General features: G+C 44.8%; 1 protein-coding gene across 2 annotated transcripts in view; it reads right to left on the bottom strand.

Annotated features, from left to right (window-relative positions):
* Nucleotides 1-18730, bottom strand: part of slc25a14 (solute carrier family 25 member 14) — a 45245-nt gene extending 26515 nt beyond the window's left edge. The window contains exons 1-4 of one of the 2 annotated variants that reach the window (XM_069893772.1): nt 18584-18730; nt 14946-15093; nt 12436-12530; nt 6426-6511 (exon numbers count right to left, since the gene is read on the bottom strand). In XM_069893772.1, the coding sequence (XP_069749873.1) occupies nt 6426-6511; nt 12436-12530; nt 14946-15093; nt 18584-18647 (393 nt within the window). In that variant the 5' untranslated portion in view covers nt 18648-18730. Of the gene's footprint in view, nt 1-6425; nt 6512-12435; nt 12531-14945; nt 15094-15990; nt 16722-18583 lie in introns of those variants that run through there. The other variant, XM_069893773.1, reaches the window with a different exon arrangement.
* Between the last annotated feature and the right edge of the window lie 2880 nt (nt 18731-21610).

Genomic DNA, 21610 nt, shown 5'->3' with positions numbered 1-21610 from the left:
CATCCTCCCCTGGCACCCCAACAGCCTCCACCATTTTCGGCACCTATTACGTGACCTTGAAGACACATCTTCCCTTCTCCACCCCTCCCTGCCTTCTGCAGGGATGGCTCCCTCTGTGACTCTCTCTTCCACTTTTGAATCTTCAGGAGTCATTTCATGCAACCAATGCTCCTGTTTTGGTCTTGTGTACATGGTAGACATTGAACCCAGACTAGGACATGGCTTTGTTGTGCAGCTCGGCTCTGTCCACTGCAATAACGGGCATCTCTCAGTGGCCACCAATTTCAATTCCCCACCCCATTCCCTTGTCAACACATCTGTTCACAGTCTCATGCACTACCATACTGAGACCACCCACGCATTGGAGGAATAACGTCTTGTGTTCCTTCTGGCCACCTTCCAAACAGACGGAATTAACATGGGCTTGTCTGATTTCCGTTAGACCCACCCTCCATCTTTCCCAATGTCTCCTCTCCTCTAACCTGTCTCTTTCTCTTTTCCCTAAATCTGCCTTCAAAGACAAAAACATTCTCCCTTCCCCTATCAATTCCCATCTTTCCTGTCTTCCTATCCATATCCAATTAACACCTTTTATCTTTTAGTCTATTCCTTCCTTTCCCCATTCTTCCCTTCTCCCCAGCCATTTTATTCTGCTGCCTGCCTCCTTTTTATTCATACCTTGAAGAAAGACACAAGTATTTTTACTTCTTATCGACACTGTGAGACCTGCCAAGTTCCTCCAGCATTTCTGGGTTTTTACTATAATCACAGTATCTGCAGACTTCCGTTTTACTCAAATTAACTTGGTCCATCTTGAGCAACACTCAATCTTTCCCAATCTCTCGGTCTCCATCTCAGGAGACAAATTCTCAACAGACATTTTTACAAACCCATCAGCTTCCACAGCTACCTCAACTACACCTCTTCACACCCTGTCCCCGTAAGGATTTTATACATTTCTCGCAATTCCTCTGTCTCTATCACATCTGCTCTTAGGTCAAGGTTTAAAAGGACTGGATGATCCTTGTCCTCACCAAATATTCCACTTGCCTCTGCATCCAACATAATATCCTCCGCCATTTTCACCACAAATTAAATGAGATAGGCCAAAGTCAGCATGGTTTCCTGAAGGGAAAATCGTGCCTGACAAACCTACAGCAATTTTTTGAGAAAACCACAATCAGTGGATGTTGTAAGTTTGGATTTTCAAAAGGCCTTCGACAGGGTGCAACACATGAGGCTGCTTCACAAAATGACAACCCACGACATTACAGGAAGTAGACTAGTGTGGGTAGAGCATTGGCTAATTGGTAGGAAACAAGAGTGGGAATAAAGAGATCTTATTCTGGTTGGCAACAGGGGTCAGTGTTAGGGCCACTCCTTTTTACATTGTATGTTAATAATTTAGATCACAGAATAAATCGCTTTGTCGCTAAATTTGCAGATGATATAAAGATAGCTGTAAGGGCAGGTAGTGAAGAGGAAACGGGGAGGCTGGAGAGAGACAGAAAGATTAGGAGAGTGGGGAAAAAAATGCAAATGAAATACAGGTACACAATCCTTTATCTGGAACCCTTGGAGGACAGCGTGTTCCGAATTTCGGATTTTTCCGGATTTCGGAAAGACAAATTTAAGCCAACCTTAATTGTGCTGCTGTATCCACCCCCAACCCTTTCCAGTTGCACTGCCATCTCCCCACCCCCCTTGCCTGCCTGACTCGCGCTGCCAGTCTCTCCCCCTCACCTGCCCGCCCATCGCTGCCAGTCTCCCACCCGCCCGACTCGCGCTGCCAGTCTTTCCCCCTCGCCCGCCTGACTTGCGCTGCCGTCTCTCTCCCCACTTGCCGGATTTTGGAGCTTTCCGGATTTTAGATGTCCAGATAAAGGATTGCGTACCTGCATAATGCTAGAATGTGTGCAGTCATGCACTTCAGCAGAAGGAATAAAAGGGCAGACTATTATTTGGATGGGGAGAAAATTCAAAACTCAGAGGTATAAAGGGACTTGAAAGTCTTCACGCAGGATACCCAAAAGGTTAACCTCCAGGTTGAGTTGGTGGTGAAGAAGGAGAATGCAATGTTGGCATTAATTTCTAGAGGCATAAGATACCAGAACAGGGATTGGATATTGAGGCTTTATAAGGTACAGTTTTAGGCTCCTTTTATAAGAAAGAAGGTCTTGACATTGGAGAGGGTTCAGAGAAGATTCACAAGAATTATTCCAGTTTCTTTTAGCCCACCCCCTCCCCGTCTCTCCCCTTCTCCTATTCTTATTTCTGTCTCTCTTCCCTCTCTTCCTGCCACCTTTCCACTTGCTCTGTATTCAAAAGCCAAACCTTCCGCCAATCACTTCTCACTTTTCCTCTCCTACCCATGACCAATGACCTTTTGTTTGTGATCCATGCTGCTCCCCCTGCTATTTCTTCCCTTCTCCCCAGCCTTTTCTATTTATGCACCCGTCTTCCTTTTGCTCAGACTTTGAAAAAGGGCTCAGGCCCGAAACGTTGGTTATATGGCTTTACCGCCTATGGATACTTCAAGACTTGCGGAGTTCCTCCAGGAATTTTGTGTTTTTACACTCCCTAGTTACCCTCATTTTAAATGCATGTGTAAAATGCCTTGGGATCATCTTTAATCCTACTCGCCAAATATGTTTAGCCTTCCTGATTCCCTGTTTAAGTTCTTTCCTGCTTCTTTATATTCCTCAAGGGCCAAGTACAATTTCAGCTTCCAATATAGAACACTACAGCACAGAAACAGGCCTCTTTGGCCCTTCTAGTCTGTGCCAAATTTTTTTTTGCCTTTTTCCACTAATCTGCACCCAGTCCATAGCCCTCCATACCTCTCCCATCCATCTACCTGTCCACATTATCATCCAGATCATTGAAATAAATGACAAACAACAATGGTCCCCGCACCGATCCCTAAGGCACACCACTAGTCACAGGCCTCCAGTACGAGAAGCAATCATCCACCTCTACTCTCTGGCTTTTCCCATCCAGCCATTGTTGAATCCAGTTCACCATGAACCTTCCTGACTATTCTCCCATGTGGGATGTTGTCAAAGGCCTTCCTAAAGTCCTTGCAGACAACATCCACAGCCTTTCCTTCATCAACTTTCCTGGTAACCTCCTCGAAAAACTCTTTAAGATTGGTTAAAACAACCTATCATGCACAAACCGACCCTCCCCGTTCTATCACAGCTAAACCAACAGAAGCCCGCAATGTTGAGCTGCCAGTTCTGCCCCTCCTGCAACCAAGTTTCACTAATGGCCACAATGTCATAAATCCATGTGCCAATCCACACTCTAAGCTCATCTGCCTTTTCTACAATGCCCCTTGTATTGAAAAAGATGCACCTGAGAACATTTCCACCAGGTACAACCCGTTGACTTCAAACAGTGCAGGAAATTCTCAGATCATCTACCCTCCTCCTGCTTCCTAAGTGTGATAGTGTCCCAGTAACTCCTGTTTATCACCCCCTTTGCCTCCCAATGATCTGGAGTTCATCCAATTCCTTAACTTAGCTTGTTCGGAGCTACAGCTGGATGCACTTATTGCAGATGACATCATCAGGGATACTGCTGACTTCCCTGATGACCCACATCCTGCAAGAGGAGCATTCCCCTGCCTTGGCTGCCATTCCCACTGTTTACAACTAGAGGAACAAAATATGATATCTAAAACCTGCAGTTACTTGTGCCCACCTGCTGAATCCTTTTTGTTCTTTGAACAGGGTGGCCCTTTCTTATTTTAACTCCTACTATCCCTTACCTCTTCTCACTGAAGCCTGTTGAGCCAAAGTCTTACCACTCTGTCGATTACCTTTTTCTTTTTGACTACATTTGTAATATCTCTGGTCATCCAAGGTTCCCAAAACTTGCTCCTTCCCATGTCAAGAACTAATTGAAAAAGTACAATTGTAATTATCCAAAATCGAATTTTCCGAAATCCTCATTTTTTTCTGGAGCTGAACTGACCTCACAGGTTGAAAAAAAATTCACTCAGCTTGAAATGAGAATGACAATTGTTCTCATTTCAGGTAACTCCCTCTCCTCTCTCTTTCCATTTCTTCTTTACCTTCACCTATTGACTTTTCTCTCCAACTCTCCCCCTCAAACTGCGTGCCACTGTCTCCTAGCTGCAAACGGTCAGAAGAATCCCTTGTCCCGGCATCAACAAGGAAAGGGGTTTCCCAGACAGGAGCGGGGTCCTTGGACTCGGTGGTGTTCCTTCCCAATCCCTCCTATCCCCTTCCCTCCTTCCTTGGCACAGCAGAACTCCCAATGCCGACTCCAAACCTTCCCGACCTAATACTGTACACACACAATGGACTCCCCAGTGTGAGTGTGTGGTAGGCCTAGGGGAGGACTTGGATGTCAAGAGCTCTGGTGTCCGGGGAGTCAGGAGCCTACCGACTCACCAGTGAGTGATCTACTGACCCAGAAGCCTCTCCGGGATTAGCGGCTGCGGTGGGGACGTGCTGGGGATTGGATTAGCAGCTATTGGAAGGCCTTGGTGATCGGCGGTGGCGTTGCGGCCAACATTTTTTGGTGAGAATTAAACATTTTAATGCTTAAAAAGCCTTCCCTTGCTGTTTGTTGTTGTTTGATCATTGATACAAGTGATTTACTGTTGCTACTGGACTGTTTTAAAAGAAAAGATCAGTTATCTGTAAAAAACTGTTTATCCTACATAGGCCCAGACCCAACCATTTCAGATAATCGGAGTTGTACTGTAGCTTCAAGATTCAGGGCAGTATATTCAGGACAGAGATGAGGAGAAACTGCTTCTCCCAGACAGTAATGAATCTGTGGAATTCTCTCCTCAAGGAGGCAGTAGAAGTTGTCTAATTAAAAATATTCAAGACACAGATATACTTTTGAAGAAGAGGAATTAAAGGTTATGGGGAAATAGTAGGTAAGTGGAACTGAGACCACAGCCAGATCAACCATTATCTCATCTTATTGACCACATGCCAGATGGTCAACTCCTGCTCCTATTTTTGATTCTTCCACGAAGATGTCAGCCCTGGATTCTGACCATATGTCAGATATGGACTTATCCAATAGTAGCTGCTGCCAATGTATTCTCCCCATATCCTGTCTCATGCTGTTGTGTGTGAAATAAATGAAAGACAACAGAGCACCATCACAACTCTCAAGTCCATCACAGGAGTATATTCTTTATGCTCAAGTAGAAGTCATTTGTTTTTACATTTTACTCGGAAGGCAACAGCACCAACACATCTGCCCTTCTTTAGGATTATGATGTAGTGTTAGCCTAGATTATGACCTCAAGCCTGACTGAGGTGCAGTGACAGACAATTTTAATGCTCTAGAATTTCCTCCAAAGTATTTACTGAACTTGTGGGAAACTGAAGCCTTTCGAAATTCAAGGGACAAGGTAAGTCTCCGTGCAGCAAGTTATCAAGAAAAGGAAATTTGTTGCCAGTTACAAGATGTCAGCTATTTTCAGTCTCTCCCTCCCACTTTGATCTCTCTAGCTGTACAGTAGGATTCGGTCACAGCCCGAGAGCTAAACAGTACCACTGTCCTTCGTTTCTTCCTCCACAACTATTCCACTGAGACAGCAAAGAATTGAAGAGCAAAATGTGTACTTTCAACAAAAAACTACCTTCTCTCCATGCGACATTTGCAGGCTCAATACAAAGGAGGTAAAATAGAAAAACAATACACACTAAATTTTGACAATGTTCGAAGAACTTTGCACAAACACTGGAGGATGGGTTGTGCCCGAAGCCTAACAATTGCATAAAGGATATTATCTATCCAAAGGGGGACTCTGATTATGGTTCCTTGTTGGAGTTGGCATGGGATTATAGGATAATCATGGAGAGATAAAGCATGGGAACAGACCCCCTGACTTATCTAGACTATGCTGACCATCAAACACACATTTACACTAATCCTACATTAAAATACCATCTTCTCCCTCCATTAGTTACAATTCCCTCAGTTTCTACCATTCACCTAAACACTTGGGGCAATTAACTGCAGGTAATTAACCTATCTCCCCACACATCTCTGAGATGTGGGTGAAGATCAGAATGCCAGAAGTAAACCCACACAATCACAGGAAGATACAAACTCCCCACTAGAAGTCAGGGTTGAACTCTGGTCTTCGGCACTGAGGAAGCTCTTCCAGAACAGAACAAATTTCTTACCCTTGGAATTTCCATGATGACTTTCTTCTGCTTCCAATGGCAGCGTAGCCTTTCTTAAAAAGACTGCACAGGTTTTCTCACTGGCAGCAGCTCTCCTAAGGTATATGGTAGCCTGGGAGTTATGTTTGCACAAAAGCAGTGTCCAAATTTCATCCAACCCACCAACTTCTGAAATCGTAGATTAAGATTCAACCAGATGTGTGTTACTCAGAATACATTTTAGAAAAGCCACCACTGTACCTTCAGAACATCTGTCGGGTTTGCTATCGAGGATGACACTACTCCAGCAATAATCCCACAAAAAACATTGACAAGGAGGGCTTCATCTGCAAATTGAGTACACTTGCATGAGTGGAAAGGCAAGCAAAATCGCAGAAGCAACTTAGAATTTATACAATAATGGTAGAAACATCAATAAGCATTACGAGAATAAACATTCTTACACAATTTTACAGCAAACACCATGCTGAATGCTTACTTTGCATTTGGAGTTGACAGCATTAGCAATGGGCATCTCAGTTTTTTTGAATTTTAGAGATAAAACACAGTAACAGACCTTTCTGCCCTATGAGCCTGCATTGTCTAAATACGCCCATATGACCTCCGACGGCTGTGGAATGTGGGAGGAAGCTGGAGTACCCAGAGACATACAAACTGCTTACAGAAAGCAGTGAATTCAAACCTGGGTTGCTGGAGTTGTAATAGCATTGCCTCAACTGCTACACTCAGCATGCCACACTTTAATCAGAAGGAATTTGTACGGGTTTGGAATCAAATGCAACATACTTATTAAGGATGCCAATGAGAAGCTTGGTGAACCATTATCACTTTACAGTAAACAAAATGCTTTCATTGAAAATAACAATGACCAGCAGTGCATTGGGAACAGATGCTGAAAAATGGCCACAAGCCATATCTGGCTGACAAATATCATTACATATATTCTTAATCATTATTATTATTATTATGAAGGAAATTAGAATTTCATTCTCCAATTTATTTCTCACCTATATTTGGATGATTTAAAAGTTTTAAATCAGAACATTTGATCAATTTGTTCCTTTCTCATCAATGACTATCCATTTCCATCCCAGACATGAGAAATCAGTCACAGGCCTGTGCATCACTTTACGGACCGAACAGATGGCAGGGGTGTGGCCCCTGTCGTGCTGGAGACTTGGGTTCAATCCCAACCTCTGATGCTGCCTATGCCATGTTTGCACATTTGCTGGGGCCATAGGATCAGTTTCCTCCAGCAGCTCTAAGTTCGTCCCCACAGCCCAAAGATCTGGAGATTGGCCACTCTAGATTAGATTTCCTTCATAGGAGAGAGGTCGAATCTGAGGGGAAGTTAATAGGGAAGTAGGGAGGAATAAAACAATATTAACATCGCATTAATGTAATCATATGAGTGATTGGGAGTTCCTCAAGGATCTGTTCTGGGAACCTTGCTCCTTGTGAATTTTAGAAATGAAGAAGTAAGTTTGAGGAAGGTATGAAGGTTGGAGGTTGTCGTAGGTTACAACAGGATACAGAGTGGGGCAGAAAAGTGGCAGACGGAGTTCAATCCTGATAAATGTGAGATGCTGCATTTAGGAAGGTCAACTTGAAGTCAGAGTACATGGTTAATGATATGATACTTAATAGTGTGGAAGAACAGGGGGGCCTTGAAGACCAACCAGATCCATCAAGGTTGCCGCACATTATTCAGGGGATTGAGTTCAGGAGCCATGAGTTGACTAGAAGTCTATTGGGGCCTCAATGTGCAGGTTCAAACCTGCCAACTACAGGAGCCTGTCCACCCAATGTGGGTGTCATTTTAATGGGGGCGGGGGGGCGGGGTTAGCACAATGCTGTTACAGTGCCCATGACCCAGGTTCGAATCCAAAACAGTTTGGCCCCTGAATGGTGTTGAGGGAGGTGGTATGGCCACAAGTGAGGCACCTCCAGCGGTGGGGTAGGTTACAAGGGATCGACATGCAGGAAAGGAGGAGGGGATGTGGGTGTCATGAGAGATTGGTACCTGCAGAAGGTGGCGAGAGAAAGGAAGAGGTATTTGGTGTTGGGATCACGTAGTAGGTGGTGGAATCACCTAGCGGGGGTGGAAATGGCAGAGGATGATCTCCAAATCCAACATATCCCCCATCTTTGTCTCCTCTAGCTCTGACTCTCTCCTCTTTTTCCTATCTTCTTTCAGAGCCAAAATCTACACCCTTCTCATCATAACCAATTTATATCTTTAGCCTGTTGCTCTGTATTCCTCCTCCTCCTCTCATTCTTCCTTTTTTCCAGCATTTTAATATAAGCCCCCTGCTCTGCATTTTTGCTCACACCTTGAGGAAAGGCTCAGCCCTGAAATGTCAGTAATAAACCTTTACCTCCTATGGATGCTGCGAGAGCTGAGTTCCTCCAGCATTTCTGTGTTTCTACAACAATCACAGCATCCACAGTGTTTTACACATGAAGGGAGATTTCCTGGTTGTAGCATTTTGCATGTCTGCTGTCCTTGAGATATGGCTTGAGTCAATTAACTCTGCTGCATCAATTCCCATTGATTCTCCCCCCCACCCCCCAGCTCTCCTTGGACTAAGGGTGTCTTTTATCAAGGTTAGTCCACGTATCTGGAACTCAGCCCTCTAGTTTGGACATAGAGTGGAAGAGGTCTAGTGCTAAGTGAAATAAAAACAGAAAATATTGGAAATCTCAGCAGGTCAATTAGCACCTGTGGAGAAAGAAAACAAGTAAACCTTTCAGGTTAATGATCTTTCCTCAAAATGGTTGTTATGAAATGTCACAGACCCGAAAGATTAACTCTGCTTCTTTCATCACAGATACTGCCTGACATGCTCAGTACTTCCAGCATTTGCGGATTTTATTTCAGGTTTCCAGCATCTCAAGAGTATTTCACAGCACAGAACAGATTGTTCGGCCCAACTGTTCCATACTGACAAAGTTGCCTACCTAAGCTAATCCGATTTGCATGCTTTGGTCCTTATCCCTCTAAATCTTTCCTATCCAAGTAGCTGTCCAAATGTATTTTGAACGCTATAATTGTACTAGGGTCTACCATTTCATCTAGCAGCTCAGTCCACAAATCCATCATCATCCATCATCTTCCATCTTCTAAGTAAAAAACGTGCCCCTCAGATCCCCTTTAAATCCTTCCCCCCTCTGTCTTCAAGATTCCCCAACCAGAGGAAAAAGACTATTATTATTTATCTTATTAATACCACCATGATTTAGTATCCCTTATACGATTTAGTTACTCTAATAAGTAAGGCATAAGATATGGACCAAATGTGGGCAAATGAGTTAGTAGAGCTGGGCAAAAGGATCCACATGAATTTAATGGGCTGAAGGGTCTGTTTTTGTATTGTATGATTCTGTGACCAAGCCTCCACCACTATTGCCTGGATGCTATCTAATCCCATGGACTTTATTACATGCAATGTTCTCACTTGTTCCTTGCTATTGTGTAGATTGAATTGGTTGATGGAGATCACAGAAGGAACCTTCCAAGATGCCTAAATGTATCAGCCTTGCCTTTAGCATCCACATTAGGCAGACCTCTCAATGGGGGAGTATTTTGGTGATTTTGGTGAGTGACCACAAACCACTCAGCTTCAAAAAAAGCTATGAAAAAGGATAAAAAGTCAAATTGGGAAAGTGCTTAACTTTCTTTGGCTTGGCTTCGTGGACGAAGATTAATGGAGGGGTAATGTCCACGTCAGCTCGTTTGTGGCTGACAAGTCCGATGCGGGACAGGCAGACACGGTTGCAGCGGATGCAAGGGAAAATTGGTTGGTTGGCGTTGGGTGTTGGGTTTTTCCTTTGTCTTTTGTCAGTGAGGTGGCTAATTATGAAAGCACAGATGTAATGTGGAGGAAGTTCAGGGACTACTTGATAAGGGTTCAAGATAGGTTTGTTCCACTGGGACAAGGAAAAGAGGGTAGAAAAAGGGAACCGTGGCTGACAAAACAGATCAAGCAACTAGTCAAGAGGAACAAGTAAGCATATATTAGATAGAGGAAGCAGAAAATAGGAAGGGCCCATGAGAAGGATGCGATATACCCAGGCTGCCGTGGGAAGTGAGAAAAGAGATAGCTGGGAAAGTAGCTATGATCTTTGAATCCACTTTGGCCACAGAGGAGGTGCTGGAAGATTAGAGAACGGCAAATGAATTCCCCTTGTTTAAAAAAGGTCATAGGGAGAATTCTGGTGAGTCTTGCGTCAGTGATGTGCAAACTAATGGAGAGGATTCTTAAGGATAGTTTCTATGAGCATTTGGAGAATTACAGTCTAGTCAAGGATAGTCAGCATGGCTTTGTGTAGAGAAGGTCGTGCCACACAAGTCTAATTGAGTTTTTTGAGGAGGTAACAAACTGATGAGGGTAGGTTGGTAGATGTGGTCTACATGGATATTACCAAGGCATTTGACAAGGACCCCCACAAGAGACTCATCCAGAAAGTCATGAGGCACGAGATCAATGGAACCTTGGCTATGTGGATAAAAAATTGGCTTTTAGGAAGAAGGCAGAGAGTAGTTGTGGAAGGAAAGTATTCTGCCTGGAGGTCAGTGACTAGTGGAGTGCTGGGACCCACCCTGCTCTCTGTGATTTTTATAAACGACCTGGATGAAGAGGCAGAAGGATAGATCAGTAAGTTTGCAGATGATATGAAGGTTGGAGAAGTTGTGGATAGAGCTGAAGGTTGTTGAAGGTTACAAGAAGATATAGACAGAAAAGTGCCAGATGGATATCAATCTGGATAAGTGTGAGGTGAGGCATTTTGGAAGTTCAAATCAGAAGGCTGAGTACAGGGTTAATGGTTGGTTACTTAAGTGTGTGGATGAACAGAGGGACCTTAGGAGTCAAGTCCATATATCTGTCAAGGTCGTCACATAGGTTGATTGGATAAATAAGAAGACTATGGGATGCTGGGATTCATTAACAGGGGGACTGAATTCAGGAGTAGAGAGGTCATGTTGCAACTCCACAAATCTCTGGTGAGACCACACTTAAGAGTATTGTGTTCATTTCTAGTCACCTCATTAAAGGATGTGAAAGCTATGGAGAGGGTGCAGATGAGATTTACCAGGATGTTGCCTAGATTTGGAAACAAGTCTTATGAGGCAAGATTAGCAGAGCTGGGTCTTTTCTCTTTGGAGTGTAAAAGAATAGAGGAGACAATAGAAATCCAAAAGGTTATGAGAGGCACAGATAGGATAGACAGCCAGCACCCATTTCCCAGGACAGGATCAGCAAACACCAGAGGACCAAAGTGAAGTTTAAGGGAGACATCAGGGGTGGTTTTTAAAAAAAAAAAATTATACAGAGTTATGGGTGCCTGGAATGCTGGTGGAGGCTGAAACACTGGGGCAAATTGAGACCCTTAAACTGACACATGGATGAAATAAAGGGCTATGGGGTAGGCAGGCTTAGTTTTTTTTTAAGGAATATATGGGTCAGCACAACATCAAGGGCTTAATGGCCTGTACTGTACTGCATTGTTCTATTCTGGGTTCAATTATAGATGATGTTTCGGAACCAACTTCCACTTCTCAAAATGTTTAATTACTTCCTGCTATTCAGGATTGCAGAATTAATCTAATTAATTAATTTTGAAATCATTTAACTTTGCGTATCACTCACTAGACTGACTTGCAAGCAGTTTGAAGTTGTGGCTTTGTTAAGATGGGTGAAGTGCCATCTTTTAGCTCCCAGTCACAGTGCCATATTGGGACCTATTCAAAGGAATAAATGTTGTTACAATGCTGCTCCAATGCAGCTTTTGGGCATTGCCATTCTCAATTACTCAGCATAGTGTTCCTGTGCTGTCCTTTAAGGTAACAAAAAATCATAAAAATCCTCAAATACAAGTATTCTTTCCTGCAAATTTAACCAAGTGGAAAATAAATTAATCTATCCCACTAAAATTCTACATTTATAGTGCTGGCATTATTGTAGAGTTTTGCTGAATTGCATCCAGCGCTCCCAGTCATGTGCAAACAATCAGTCCCCAAAATAAGCAGGAACAAGGGTCACAAGACTAGTTTGTGCATTTTTTTATTTGAAGATCAAATGGTCAGATGAGGAGGGAACAATCATGTTCCAGGAAATCAAATCAAAAGCTTATGGAAGTGTCAGTGACCTGGATATATTGAGAAAGAAGTAGTATGATGTTGTAGGGTTGCACTTTGTACAAGGTCTGGACAAATCATTATCAAATTTTCACGTTAAGTAAAACTAACCTTCAGGACAGCTTACAAACAAGCGTTTCAAACTTTGGTATGTTCCGATTTTGATGGTGCCGTATGATGCTTGCCGCAACAGAGCAGGGCTAATGCTGTATCAGGAGATAAAGACATTATAACAGACTAACCTATATTAAAAACCAGTCATTATACTATAGTTCAATGCTGGTTCAGTACCAGCCCACATCTATACCCTCAGTGCCTGCATTTCCTCAATCCAAACAGCTCCAATTAATGCAACAATGTCCACCAGTTTAGAGGGGAGACTTGCTCACAATCCAAATTCCTTCATTCCAGTCATGTACCTCTAAGTTAGCTAAACATGCACAACCAAGACATATGCAATATACTGGATGCTGGAGATCTGAAATTAAGTTAAAATATTGTTAATAGTCCAAAGAGAGGTCAAGAACTCCACCTCTCTGCGAGGTGAGCATTTCCAACAATTTCTGCTATTAATGTAGACAAATGTTCCACTAGAAACAGAAACTTATCCACTTCCTGCCAATACCTGTACATTGTTACCCTAAATGCATAATCACCATACATTGAACATTCTTCCATTGAAGGAACAGTAGGGAGAGTAGCCTATTTTCTACTACAATATTCTGATTCTACAACAGGACACGGGGAAGAAGTAGGTTCGGTAAGATGAAAAGGAGGATTATCACATGAAGAGACAGAGACTGCAAATGAGTGAAGTTCAGCAGATCCAGCTGTTCTGCTGAATGTAACACAAGGAGTTAACATGTTGTTTCAACAAGCAGTTCAGAAGGAGAGTTGCACTTTAGCCTTTATTGTGAAGGGCTTGGAGTTTAAGAATAGGGAGATTTCATCCTAGTTGAACCAGGGTGTTGGGAGGCCACTTCTGGAAAATGTGAATTTTTGGTACCCTTATCTAAAAAAGGATATAGTAGCACTTGATGTAGTCCAAAGGAGATTCACCAGGCTAATTTCTGGGATGAGAGGCTAGTTTGGATCTGTGTTCCTTGGAGTTTAGAAGAATGAGGGATGACCTTATTCAAACATACAAGATCCTAAGAGAGATTAGCAGGGGTAGATGTTGAGTGTTTTCACAAGCGGCAAAATACTGAACAAGGGGAGGAGACACAGTAAAAACAAACAAGGGACTGGTCATTTAATTCCAAGATGCGTAGGGATTTCTTCTCTCAGAGGGAGGTAAATCTTTGTAATTCTTTGCCCCTAAAGAAGGAAGGGGATTGGATAATTGGACGTTTAAGGTGGAGCTAGATAAATATTTGAAAAATCAAGGAGTTGAGGATTATGGGAAACTGTCATGGAAGAGGACAGCATAAATCAGGTCTAATCATGTTGCGTGGTGGGACAGGATTTAAGGGTTGTTTGGCCCTCTTCCTATTTTCTGGTTTATTCTCTGATAGCGCACTGGATACAGGATAAAGTCAAGGATATATATTTTTCACTTAACAGCATTCTCTCATTTTACTTGTGTTCAGAAATGGGATCAGATGGTTAGTGTAGTGGTTACAATGCTATTACAGCACCAGTGACCTGGATTTGAATCCGGTGCTCTGTAAGGAGTTTACATGTCTGCGTGGGTTTCTTCTGGGTGTTCTGGTTTTCTCCCACATTCCAAAGACCTATGGGGTTAGAAGGTTAATTATCACATGGCTGTATTTGGGCTGCGCAAGCTGGAAGGGCCTGTTAACCATGCTCCATACCTGTGTTTCAAAAAAACCCACATTTATTTGCATTCTGCCTCTTCTGCGGAGATGCCAATATTTTCCAAGTATATTGCCTGACATTAATTCAGAAGGGTTGATATGGATGGTGAATAAAGAGGAACTCAAGAAGGAAAATGGGACAGCAATTCACAAAGGCAAGGACATTCATACCAACTATGAAAGGCAAACAATTTTAATTACAAGTTGCGTGAGATCAGTGGGAATTGGTAAGATGAGCATCACTGAAGCAAAATAAACAAGGGTGCAGGGAGATGAGATGGAAGCCAAAGAAATTGAAGCCAGGAGGAAAGAGCTAGCAACAGGTGATCAGACCATTTCAACAGCTTCTTCCACTTGTTGGCATCAAAGTGCACAAGATATAGGGAGAAGGAATTCAGAATGTGGTTTGTAATGAACTTTCACGAATGAACCAGTGAGCAATTGTGGTTGAGGAGATAAGTTCTTCATACCACATCACTTGATAGGATAGCAAGTGACTGAATAAGATGTGCACAGGACACATTCAAGCCTTATACTCCAAGTCCAATTGAGAGGTTCTAGCACAGGATTATTAATCAAAATTAGATGGCATTTCAAGGATAGAAGAAATCAAAAATGATCAGTAATGACTAAAATGTCATTGGAGGGGACTGGATGGGGAAGGGCCAGTTCGAGCTGTGATGTGGGAATTATTTCCTGCAGAGTGAAGGAAGGTGGAGCAGGATGGAGAACCACAAGATTAAAGTCATGGTGAGTTTCTGAGGGAATAGCAGAGGCATCAAATGAGTTATAGACTGCACTTACCCAGAATAGAGAGCTCTTAATCCTTCCTCTTTACATATTCGAAGTAAGGCATGCAGCATTCCTCTGTATTTAATTTCCTTATAACGCAAATCAAGGGTTTGGCCCTGAACCTGCAGTCGAGTTTTTGTGAGGTCTATTGGAAAAGTGCCTGAAAGAGTGGGAGAAACAGCTTTTTACTCCTTAAACCTTGATATGGAAACTGAAGCCACACAAGTTATAATAATCCACTCATAACACAGACTGAAGGAATTTTAGTATTTTCCAGAGGAGTCCAATGAAGTTTCAGAGAAAAGAATTAGTAAACTGCAGGGCAGACGTTTTCAAAGTAGGAGATGAGTTTGTCATTTTCCCAGAAACTGTGGTGATACGTTAACAGGATATAAAAATGGCCATAAATGATTCAGTGGTGTGGGAAAGACTTGCTGGCAAATTCAGTAAATGGGGGAATCAGAATCCCAGTTTTAATGAGGTATATTTTGGAACACAGAACAGTACAAGTCCTTCAGACCACCATGTCTGTCAATCTAAACTAATCTCATCTGCTCACATGGTCCATACCCCTCCAATCCCTGCCTGCCTGGGTCACGCTCTCTTCTCACTGCCACCTTCAGCCAGAAGGAACAGAAGGCAGAATCTGACACCTTAATGTTCTTGGACCTCCCTGTATCATCTGAACCATAACAGTAGTCCAGAATTACCAAAGATCTGTCAGCAATACTGACTCAGCACATTTTTTTTTTGCACCATGGCTTATTTCAACTGCGAATATTTGTTATCATTTATCGTTTCTCCTCTTCCTTTTTTCCAATCTTCTTGCATGTTGCTGTGTGTTGCATGTGCCTGGAAGTTTCAGCAACCAACACTTTCAATGCATCTGTCCACTGCACTTGGGCACATGGCAATAAACTCTATTCATTCAATGCCTCTTTAACATTGCTGTCGTATCTGCTTCTACCCTGATTGCATTTAGGGGAGGTGGTAGAAGAAAATAAGATGCTAACGTGATTAATGATAAATGAATACTGTGCACTGAAAGTGAAATTACTTGGATCGTTAATCTCCTCCAGTTCATGTTCCTATCCCAGACATCAAAGTCAACATTTATCAAACGAGGCAGAGGAAGTACAGAGACATGATTTCTTGATCTGTGGGCAAAGGAAGACAGGCGGTAGTGTGGGCTATTGAGTCCAATGAGCTGCTTCTGTTTTTTCAAAACCTTATTTCACTTACCTACTTTTTTATCCTATAGTTTATTACCTTTCAAGAATTGTACTGTCCTTCAACCAACCAGCCATCTGCACATGCATTGTGTCTGAATTAGATTTGTATCCTTCTATGCCCCCTGCTATTCAAGTATCTGTTGCAATGTCTCTAACGTATTGATTGTGTGTATGATTCCACCACCTCTTCTGGTTGCATTTTTCAGAAATCAACAACTTTAAAAAAAACTTTCCCGTCAGCTCTCCCTGAAAACTCCTTGCTCCATAATCTCACTAATTTAAGATGAAAAAGTTAACAATTGCCATAGAGTCCCAAATTTCTGCCATTCAGGATTTCACAATGTAACCTTTACAGATTTACACATTGTTCCAATAAATTCCATTCTGGAAAACATACATAAACATCATCGCCTGTACAGATGAAGTTTAACCCAAAATATTTCCATAGTATTATCATAACTTCTACTTCTTTCAAAGTACAAAGGCCAGAGAATCTTTTTTTAAAATGATTTTTTTTTTGTACTTTATTCACAGCACAGTAATATTCATTCAGTCTTTGAACTGCAAGAACATTGTGAAATCTGTATCCACTACCTAAGATTGCATATAGATGAGTTTCTTTTTTTAAAAAAAAGGCACATGTTGAGGAAATTTATAGCTACATGCTGCACATTAAAAATGTCTGGTCATTTAAGATGGTGATCCATATTATCTTCTGATTGTATTTAAATAATTGTAAATCTTCAATCTGAAAAGGCATCATCATTCATTGAACATGGCAGGTTGCATTTATACCAAAGATTAATTTTAAAAAGCAGTTTAAAAATGATCTAATCACCACTGAATTGGAAAAACAACACATAATGATTACCAACCTATGAACACAGCCAACCTGCAGTCATTTTGAAAGGTAGAGATTGATGGTCAATAAGACTAATCAAGTTAATCAAACAGGATAATAAAGTGCAGCTATAAGAAGCAAAAGCAAAATGTTCTTAAATGTTAAGGCACATTGGGTTCAATGACCAAATGTTTTATCAGAGGCAGTGAAGAAGATATTTGGGGTTGGAGCTGCAGAACTCAGAAGCTTGTCAGCTGAGGACAAGGTCATCAAAATATTGGAACAGTTAAAAATGTTCTGCATTATTAGGGTTCAGCAGGTCCAGCAATATCTGGTAGAAAAGGAATGGTCCACTTTCCTTTCATCAAGAATGTCAAGTTTGACTGGAACATTTAGAATGCATTGACAGTTCATTTGGAAGTATTGCAGGATAGTTGCAATGAATAACAGTAAAAAGCAAGGAAGGGTAGGAAAATGAAGCAGTTGAAAGTGGGGTCGAAAATTTTAATTAAGTGCGGAAACAATGCAGCCAACAAATTGGAACAACAGCAAATGGACGACATGCTGGATGTCAGAAACACAAATTTGTTTCTGACACTGGAGACTGCACATGTTGGAATATGGAGCAACAAAATCTACTGGAGGCATCCGTGGGAGAAAAATGGAAAGTGTTTTAAGCACAAACTCCTCATTGACTGTTAGGTCAGAAGCAGAATAAAGAGGACATGGTGGGAGGAGTGAGACAAGAGGCCCATATGGGTTTGGCAAACCAGATAGATATGGAAAATGATGGATAGAGGCAGAGGACTGACCAAAGGGAGGGAGACAAAAAAAAAAACAATCTCATATTTGGTCCCTGTCTCACCACCTCCCACTCTGTCCTTGTTACATTATTCTAACTCTCCTCAGTCTGAAGAGTTTTTGTTCAAGACATCAACCATCCTTTTTCTCCCACCAATGCAGCTTCAACTGCTGAGTTCCTCCAGCAGCAAATTGAGTTTAACTCAGTGGTTCTCAACCTTTTTATTTCCACTCGCCTATGCTATAAGTGCTGTGATGAGTAAGGGATGGCTTAAGGTGGGATGCGTATGGAAAGAAAAGTTTGAAAACCACTGTTTTAATCGTCCCTCATTAACTCGTTATGTGTACGGTTTCATAACTCCAAAGGAAATGGGCCAATGACAATTTTTCTCAAGCAAAATGTCTCAGTAACAATTGGGTCTCGAGCGGTGGTTCTCAACCTTCCTTTCCCACCCACATACTCACTGGCCACCAATTCATCTCTCGGGCAGCGATCGGAGACACAAAGGGAGACACAGAACGGGAACAAGCCCTTCGACCCACCGACCCCCTGCTGACCCATTCACGTTCATCTCATTTTTCTCCCACCCCTCGGCCACACACTGGGGGGTAACTGAGCCGCACATGGTTGGCAGCAGGAGGGAGGAGGAGTAGGCTGCGCACGAGGTGTGGGTCGTGACCGAGCTCTCCAAGGCTGCGGCCCGGCCGGCCCGTTTGGCCTCTCCTCTCCCTGGGCCGGGGCTCTCCTCGCCGCCGCGGGGAGGGGGAGTACTTGCCGAACTCGGCGGTGATGGACGCCAGGCCTCCGTACACGAAGGGTTTCCAGCTGAAGGTGGACATGACCCCGGGCCAAGTGGGGGAGAGAACACTCCGACCTCGCAGTGCGGCCGCGCGGACCTTCCCTCCTCTCGGGTTCGCTCACAATTCGGTCCGGCTGCTGCACGGAGCATTTGTTCCCCTCCCCTCACTTCTCCGGCGGAACCCTGAGTAGGCGAGGAACGTTCCGACCCCCCCGGGAACAGCGGGGCCGGGCCCTGGGGTGGGATGGTGGGGCCGGGCCCTGGGGTGGGATGGTGGGGCCGGGCCCTGGGGTGGGATGGTGGGGCCGGGCCCTGGGGTGGGATGGTGGGGCCGGGCCCTGGGGTGGGATGGTGGGGCCGGGCCCTGGGGTGGGATGGTGGGGCCGGGCCCTGGGGTGGGATGGTGGGGCCGGGCCCTGGGGTGGGATGGTGGGGCCGGGCCCTGGGGTGGGATGGTGGGGCCGGGCCCTGGGGTGGGATGGTGGGGCCGGGCCCTGGGGTGGGATGGTGGGGCCGGGCCCTGGGGTGGGATGGTGGGGCCGGGCCCTGGGGTGGGATGGTGGGGCCGGGCCCTGGGGTGGGATGGTGGGGCCGGGCCCTGGGGTGGGATGGTGGGGCCGGGCCCTGGGGTGGGATGGTGGGGCCGGGCCCTGGGGTGGGATGGTGGGGCCGGGCCCTGGGGTGGGATGGTGGGGCCGGGCCCTGGGGTGGGATGGTGGGGCCGGGCCCTGGGGTGGGATGGTGGGGCCGGGCCCTGGGGTGGGATGGTGGGGCCGGGCCCTGGGGTGGGATGGTGGGGCCGGGCCCTGGGGTGGGATGGTGGGGCCGGGCCCTGGGGTGGGATGGTGGGGCCGGGCCCTGGGGTGGGATGGTGGGGCCGGGCCCTGGGGTGGGATGGTGGGGCCGGGCCCTGGGGTGGGATGGTGGGGCCGGGCCCTGGGGTGGGATGGTGGGGCCGGGCCCTGGGGTGGGATGGTGGGGCCGGGCCCTGGGGTGGGATGGTGGGGCCGGGCCCTGGGGTGGGATGGTGGGGCCGGGCCCTGGGGTGGGATGGTGGGGCCGGGCCCTGGGGTGGGATGGTGGGGCCGGGCCCTGGGGTGGGATGGTGGGGCCGGGCCCTGGGGTGGGATGGTGGGGCCGGGCCCTGGGGTGGGATGGTGGGGCCGGGCCCTGGGGTGGGATGGTGGGGCCGGGCCCTGGGGTGGGATGGTGGGGCCGGGCCCTGGGGTGGGATGGTGGGGCCGGGCCCTGGGGTGGGATGGTGGGGCCGGGGTCTTGCCTATTTCTGCAGCCTCCTGCGTCCCTTGGTGTTAAAGTTTCCAAACCAAGCCGCGATGCAGACGGACAGCACCTGTGGAAGTTTGACAACAGGCTCGGACTTCTTAAAAAGTACAGGTATGGCTCCGATCAGTGGGACACGGCTTAAATCTGGGGTACTTGAATTCACATATCTGCTGGCAAGGCACATTAGCGGTACCAGGGCAAAGGATGAACTGAAGGAGAACAAGAGAATTGTTTATGGAGATGGGTTTGAAGGGGAACTCACACCAACAGGCTGGTGAAAAATGGTTAATTGATGTTTCATGTGAATTTGGGAATGGTGATTATGGAATGTGAGTTTAATTTTTAAAAAATTCAAACATCCTTGCAAAGGCAAGAGTTGGCAATAGTTAAATAGAAATCTGCATCAAAGCATATGATTAGTGTGGCAGTAAATCTGGAGGATCCATCAATCACAAAGATGGCTCGCATGTGAGGGGTTTGAGGAGATGCGGTAGGCCACCGAAAACTCTTGAAGACTTCTGCGGGTGTACCATGGAGAGAATTCTGGCTGGTTGCATCACTGACTGGATCAGAGATGCCCATGCTCAGTACAAGAAAAATCTCCAGGAGGTTGTTAACTCGGCCTGTGGCATCACAGGCACCAGACTTCACTCCATCGAGGACACCTAAATAAGGCAGTGTCTTAGAAAAGCAGCCTCAAGAACCCCCACCACCCAGGCCATGCCCTCTTCACAATGCTATCATCAGGACAAAGGTACAGGAGCCTGAAGTTGAGCACTCAGCGGCACAAGGACTTCTTCCCTCCTGCCATCAGATTCCTGAGTAATCGATGTGGTACAGGCACTGCCTTACTTTTATTCTTTTTTCGTCTTGTACTATATTCATTTATTTTGTAAGATGGTTTATACAAATGTTTGCACTGTGATACTGTCTCAAAACAACAAATTTCATGATATGTTCATGACAATAAATTCTGATATTGATTCTGAGACATGACTCATGTACAGGGAGCCGTTTTAATTTAATGTGGGTGAAAGGTGACCCTATGGTAGGGTTATACTCTTCTATTAAAGAAGAAAATCTGCAGATGTTGGGGTCAAATGCAGAACAGTACAAAGAATTGTTGGAGAAACTCAGCAGGTGATGCAGCATTCATTAAAAAAAAGGAAGTAAAGGGTGATCAATGCCTGAGCCCTTTGTCGGAAATGTGGAAAACAGGTAGATAACAATTAAAAAAGAGGGGGATGAGTGGGGAGGAGAGAGGAAGGTACAGGGGATCAACACAGCCCAATAGGTAAGAAGTCATAGGTGAATAGAGGTGGGATGGAGTAGCTCTCTGATAGGAGAAGGAAGAGAAGGGTGTGGAGAGCTGGAGGGAAGTAGACAGAGGGATAGGGAAAGAGAGAGACTGGGGGGAGGGAGTTGATTGAAACTGGAGGTCAATGTTAAGACCAACTGGTTGGAGAATGCCGAAATGGAATATTAGTTGTTCCTCCAATTTGCGAGTAGCCTTTGTTTGGCAGTACATGAGGCCATGACCAGAAGTGTCAGTGTAGGAATGATGTGTGGAATTAGAATGGTTGGCCACTGGGAGGCTCCTGTTATTACAGCGGACAAAGTGAAAGTGCTCAACAAAATGATCTCCTAATCTGCTTGCAGTCTTCCTGGTGTAGAGGAGGCTACAACGGGAGCACTTGATGCAGTAGAAGAGCCCTGCAA

The sequence above is a fragment of the Narcine bancroftii genome, chromosome 8, assembly GCF_036971445.1.
Source record: "Narcine bancroftii isolate sNarBan1 chromosome 8, sNarBan1.hap1, whole genome shotgun sequence".
NCBI lineage: Eukaryota > Metazoa > Chordata > Chondrichthyes > Torpediniformes > Narcinidae > Narcine > Narcine bancroftii.
The sequence above is the reverse complement of the archived record's forward strand: the minus strand, read 5'-3'. Positions and strand labels throughout refer to the sequence as shown.